The sequence below is a fragment of the Poecilia latipinna genome, unplaced genomic scaffold (genome assembly GCF_001443285.1).
Source record: "Poecilia latipinna isolate Pla-1442-1.1 unplaced genomic scaffold, P_latipinna-1.0 Scaffold2441, whole genome shotgun sequence".
Lineage (NCBI taxonomy): Eukaryota > Metazoa > Chordata > Actinopteri > Cyprinodontiformes > Poeciliidae > Poecilia > Poecilia latipinna.
The window spans coordinates 87,920-89,714 of NW_015115057.1; the positions used below are offsets into that span (position 1 = coordinate 87,920).

At 40.7% G+C, this 1,795-nt stretch overlaps 1 protein-coding gene across 1 annotated transcript in view; it reads left to right on the forward strand.

Moving 5' to 3' along the window:
- LOC106937805 (uncharacterized) overlaps positions 1 to 1,558 on the forward strand; it is a 5,222-nt gene extending 3,664 nt beyond the window's left edge. Inside the window, exons 2-5 of the mRNA XM_015019512.1 lie at positions 4 to 36; positions 112 to 173; positions 968 to 1,112; positions 1,199 to 1,558. Coding sequence (XP_014874998.1) covers positions 4 to 36; positions 112 to 173; positions 968 to 1,112; positions 1,199 to 1,558 — 600 coding nt within the window. The remainder of the gene's footprint in view (positions 1 to 3; positions 37 to 111; positions 174 to 967; positions 1,113 to 1,198) is intronic.
- Positions 1,559 to 1,795: the final 237 nt, after the last annotated feature.

Here is a 1,795-nt window from a genome sequence, read left to right on the forward strand (position 1 = left end):
CAGCTGCAGTTGGAGCAGGTCGCAGCCAGGAGTCGGGTAAGTCTTAAGATCCGGCTCACACACAGGATCAAACCTGAATCAGTCTAATCTCGGCAATTTGTTATTATGCAGGAGCTGCAGGGAAGAAATGAAGCTGATGCAGCGCCCCCTGCTGCTCTCCCAGACACATCCAGGTAGCTTTTCATCCTCCTCAAATGTACATCCTTAAAAAAGTCTTTAATGCATGCGTCTTAAATTAAGGCCTTAAAATGTCTTAAATTCTAGACATTAAAATTTGACTATCTTGACTATTTTATCTTGTAAATTCTATGTATTTATTTTTTTTATGTGTGTTTTTTTTGTTTATTTTTTTCTCGTGGGACTTTTCTGTTAGGCAAATGTTTGAGTCATCCTCACATCTCCATTGCGTTTTGTGACACAAGACAGTTGCAGCTATCGCTAACCAGCTGCTGATATCTCAGAAGATCTGTTCCTGTCCTTTCTCATGTATTTTCTCACAAGATATTTGTAGTTAGAGAATATTTTTGGGATACAAAAAAATATTAAAAAATATAAAAAAATATTCTCCAACTTTTCTTTTACTTATATATAAATCTGTTGTTTGGATTCTTCTCTTATGCCACTAATAAAACAAACCAATACCATATTATCAGCCTAATTTTCTTAGTTGCAAAAACATCATGTACCTTGGTCAAAAATTTCAAATCAGAAACTTCGCTTGTCAGTCTTCAAAGAATGTATTAGAACATTACAGTATTCAAAAAATAACATCAAGTCCACTAAGACAACTTATGTGTGTATTCACCTTTTTGTGAAGCAACTTGTCAACCCCATTATCAGTAATCAATAAAAATAAAAAAGATGTAAAGGAAAAAAAAAACGTCTGATTTAGCGAAACCTGCAGAAACTCTGTTCAAACCTGTTGCAACTCATTTCGGATCTAAAATGTAAATTTTTCTCTCAACAGCTCCGGCGTGGACAAACCGTCCACGTCTGCTTTGCAGGCAGACGTTTCGCGGTTGGAGGCGGCTCTGGTGGATGTGAAGCGGGACGTGGACGGCCTGTCCGGGTGTCAGGACGGCTGCCAGAAGCTGGACACAATCCAGCAGACGGTGACAGGATGCTACACTGAGAGCTCACTTTTCACAATAAAATCCTTTCTGTGAAGCGTTTCTAACTCAAAGCTTTACCCCTACAGATTTCAGAGCAGGTATCGGGTCTGATCCGGGAGGAGGTTCGGGCTCTGGTTTACGGGAACCAGCTGACCCAGGGCAGCGTCTCCGTCTTGCCAGAGTCCCTCCTGCAGTGGCTGTCGCAGCGGTTTGTGGGCGAGGCTGACCTGAAGGAGGCGCTGTCCTCTCTGGAGTCCAGCATCCTGCAGAAACTCAGCAGGTGGCGGCGACAGCACAGTGGGGAGGAGACGGTCATAGAGGATGTACTGGACATTCCTGGGAACGCTGTCACCAAGGAGGTGAGTGGGAAAGTCTCAGTTTTACCCTCACATGGGATGTTGGTACATATGACGGAAAAGAGAAGGTTCCAACCAGGACTGAAATAGTTAATCGTGAGGAACTTATTTTTGAAATAACGGTCAATTATTTTGTAATCGATTAATTAACTCAAAAATGGCTATTTCCTCAAAGAATAACACACTCAGACCTGTAATTAAGTCAAAACTGGACAAAATATATGTACATCCAATTATTAATTGGTTAATCCAAAATGTAACAGATTGTTAAACCAAGCAGAAAGGATTGAGCTCTTTCTGCTCTATATATATATATATATATATATA